General features: G+C 44.9%; 1 protein-coding gene across 1 annotated transcript; it reads right to left on the bottom strand.

Annotated features, from left to right (window-relative positions):
- hmx3a (H6 family homeobox 3a) lies at window positions 1-3293 on the bottom strand. The gene is made up of 2 exons (XM_061745098.1): window positions 2607-3293; window positions 1-1585 (listed from the first exon to the last, which is right to left on the bottom strand). The coding sequence occupies exons 1-2, from the start codon at window positions 2893-2895 to the stop codon at window positions 966-968; spliced, it is 909 nt and encodes a 302-aa protein (XP_061601082.1). The 5' UTR covers window positions 2896-3293; the 3' UTR covers window positions 1-965.
- Between the last annotated feature and the right edge of the window lie 793 nt (window positions 3294-4086).

A 4086-nucleotide genomic window follows, 5' to 3' on the forward strand; every position in this document is an offset into this window, starting at 1 on the left:
CCATTTTATTTCACAACATGTTTCATCAATACAATATCAAAACGTTTTGACTGTACAAAGTAGAAGCCGTATTTGGAGGCTCTTCTCCCCACCCGTCATTAAATATATACATTTACATATTTTTTTTAACACCAGTGTAGTCGACTTTAACCACTCCTGTACAAAAACACAAAGAATCTAAAGAATCTTAGGAGACTTGTGCTTGAAAAGAGGTGTCTGTGTAGATGGAGCGACAGAAACTGTTACCGAAACATAAAGCCACGTGTGTAATTTACAACTTGGAGTGTCTTGATTGTCCTTCGTACAAGCGCTTTTAAACAAAGAGGGGGAAAAAAAGGAAAAAAAAAAGACTCATCAGTGTCCCAACATGAATAGGTGGCAAAACATGTTTCCCATTCAGAGGATCATTCACTCACAGCACACATATTGCACATCAGCGTGACATCATAACGTAACTGAAATCAGATCAGTGTGATAGTTGATGAGCAGACCGCGACTTCAGGTCGCCGGTTCGTGTGTGTGCGCGTGTGTGTTGTTTCTGTTTTGTTTTTGTGTTTGTTTTGTTTGTTTATTTGTTTTTCCTTATAAACCAACCAACTGTGTTGGCCTGCCCAGCAGTCATCATGATATTTAAACAAGGACATTAAGACAAATAAAAAAAACATTGTCAGAATTCTTGAGCTTATACAATAATGACAATAATAATAATAATAATTAATAATAATAACAACATGTGAAGCGCACCCTCATGGGAAATGACACAATATTTGCCAATAGGTCCATGTTTGCCTGACAGTGACAGTCTTTTCTAAGTTTTTTTTTCTTTTCTTTTAGTGTCTTCAGCAGTCTCAAAGTTGTATAAAAATAATCACTTTTTTCTTTCTTTCTCCCTTTCTTTTAATGTATTTATTGAAATGAATAGAGACACTAACTTGTGCCACAAAACTCTTCACGTCAGCCTCCTTTCAGACCGGCCTGAGCAGCGGGACTGATGTCACGATGGGGTGGGAGTAGTAGACCCCGGGGTGCGGGAAGGTGAGCAGCGGCTGGCTGACCGGCACGCTGGCGCCCGAGCCGCCGCCCTCCGACCCCGAGCTCTCGTGGTAGAGGATGGGCACCCGGACTATCCTCTGCGCCGCGGCGTGGCTCAGGTTGGCGGCCTCCAGCTCCGCGGCCAGCTGTCGTTTCCACTTGTTCCTGCGGTTCTGGAACCAGATCTTGACCTGCGTCTCGGTGAGGTGCAGCGACGCGGCCAGGCCGGCCCGCTCCGAGCTGCTCAGGTAGCGCTTCATGTCGAAGGTGGACTCCAGCTGGAACACCTGGCTGCGGGAGAACACCGTGCGCGTCTTCTTCTTGCGGCACGGCTTCTTGTCGTCGTCCCTTTTCTTCCACTCCTCCAGCTCGTCCTTTTTCACCTCTTCGGCGTCGCTTTCCTCCAGGATGATCTCGTCGCTGCTTTTGTTGTGGTGCTCATCGTCGTCGTCGTCGTCCTTGGTGTCCGGCTCGGACTTGAGCAGCAGGTCTGGAGAGTCCCTGTCCGTGCCCGAGGTGGGAGACGAGTCTCTGGCTCCTGCTTTCTCCGTGACTGCAATGGGGGACACGACCAGGGAGAGTCAGTCAGAAACATGAGTGTATATGTGTGTGTAGGCATTCATCAGACCCTGTTGATACTGGAAAGGCTTTTGGGAAACTAAAATTGTCAAGAAAAATGACTTGCGTAATGGACTGAACATAAAACATTTCAGAGGGACGTGAGTCATTACCTTTTTTTTAACCTCAAAATGAGGATTTTTTTTCATAAACACTCCACCTGCTTTTCTGCACTGTTTAACTGTATATACTCTTCATATCCTGTGTTTATACATATTTTATACGTATCTTTTTGTATTCTTTATATATTTTTTTATTTCTGACTTTTCAGTCTTTTTACCCCTCCCCTACATGTGTGCTAAGTGTACTGCTGACAACAAAATAAGTTTCCCCACTGAGGGAGAAAATAAAGGATATCTTATCTTATCTTATCTTATCTTATAATAAAACAGCCTCTATTTGTGTCATCCATGAGGTACTTTTATTATTCCTTAAAACTTTTCGTCTTGTGGCGCTATAGTTATAACAGTACCACTAAGAGTGGAAATCCCACGTGTGTAAATCATTTAAACAAGCAAGTAAAAAGGCTGTCAGTGACCGAGCCTCGGGGGTAAAGATGTGCAGCGCGAGCGCCAACAGACAAATCAAAAGCACGCTTCGCATCGTCACCCTCACCCAATGATTTCATGATGTCTACTTCATTTTATGCACAGTGTGTTACTTTATTGATCTATTATCCCGCGTCCTGGCATAACAAAATAGGCCTTCACGGAGGACAGGATGTTAAATCATTAGGCTATACTTTCTCAGCGGTGGGAAGCGGGAGCATTATTATTCCTGACATGACATACAAAATATAGTTTTATAGGAAACGTTTCCTAAAATATTTCGCACTGGCAATATGAAGGCGATTTCAAACCACTTGGAAAGCTTGATAACGTGAAAGCTGGATATGCAATCCAGAATATGCTAGTAATTCTAGGCCGAGCTCAAACACTAAAAGATGCGCATCTTACCTTCGGTTCTGTGCAGATGTGCGGCTGAGCTGAGCGCGTAGGGATACCACCACGCAGAAGTGCGCTCCAAGTAGTGAGCCGGTAGACTAAACCTCTGTGCGGGCAGTTCAAAGCGTGGAAAGTTGAAGTCTCCGACCTGGGAAAGTGGAAATCCCCCCTCCAAGGCCGCCTTAGTGGCAGCCAGCACCGGTCTGGGCTTCGACGGCTTACTGTCACAGTTTAGCAGGTTCTTGATGAAGAAAGGGGAATCCTTGGCCGGAGCGCACGCCTCTTGCGTCGTCTCTGGCATCGCTGCGGTTGTGGTCTGAACGCGGTGACCCACGAAAAGTATAGGAATTAAAAAAGAACGGAGTTAAAGAAAAAAAAAAGGAAAGCTGGCTTATACAGACGGTGGATATCCAGGCTGCGATGGAGTTCCTGTTTTATTCCTCTCGGAAACTCGACTTCGCACCTGGAGAGCGCGTCAAAACGCGCGTCCTTCTAAGCCAGAAACATTAGAAGATAAAAGTGTTGGAGAGGTATCGGGGAAGGAAAAAAAAAAAAAAAAAACATGGACGTGTCTCATCCCACAGTCTTCAGTCAAAACGCAAATTGTGTCCACCGTGTCAGTCAGTCTGGCGTCTGATGCTAATGATGAAATAAAAATGTCATCCAAGTTAAATGCGAAAAGTATAGGCTATTGGGCATGTACAATGGCAAATGGGATTAAGGGAGAGACGGCGAGGGGAGGGCGAGAGAGAGAGAGAAAGAGAGAGAGAGAGAGAGAGAGCATCTTCCCCTCCCTGTGCTGGCTGCAGGCTGTGCGCGCTCCCCTGTTATTGGTCTCATGCAGCCCAATTAGCAGCAAATGAACACGAGCCTGTTACCGCCAAAAAGGAGGGTTTGCACCGAGGCGAGGAGCGCCCCATCGCCCAACTAAGACAAACAGCGACACGCCAATCAGGTGCATGGGGGGTTTCACGGTGTTTGTTTTATGCAATAGAAAGTCTCGTTTGAATTACCTATAGAGACTTGTTCAGGGTGAGAAAAGAGTCATGTAGGACTCTTGAAGTGATTCTCCCCCAGCACCAAAAAAAAAAAATAGTTCAGTTCAAAGAATCCATCTTTGATATAAAGTCACCTTAACTGTGTAGATTTGTTCATATTTTTATGATGTCTTCTGAAAAATGAATTGCCACTAGCGGCATAGTCACGATGCCCGCAGTTAGTCTAATAGTTAAATGGTCCCCAGTTTTTTGTGAGTCACACTTTCATATTGAGTAACAACATGAAAAAAGGCCTGAGATCAGGCTGCAGCTCCTCAACGTGTCACCAATGGGCGATTAGACTCATATTTCGAATTCATTGATTTTTAGCGAGGGCCACTTTCACAATGTCTGCGGGTAGCGCACTCATTTTTTTTCCATCCCTAATCGATTCCGTTAATTCATCCCTCGGATTGCACTCTGTGTAAATGTGCTATGTATATTCACTCATTGAT

The sequence above is a fragment of the Cololabis saira genome, chromosome 17, assembly GCF_033807715.1.
Source record: "Cololabis saira isolate AMF1-May2022 chromosome 17, fColSai1.1, whole genome shotgun sequence".
In the NCBI taxonomy this organism is placed as follows: Eukaryota; Metazoa; Chordata; class Actinopteri; order Beloniformes; family Belonidae; genus Cololabis; species Cololabis saira.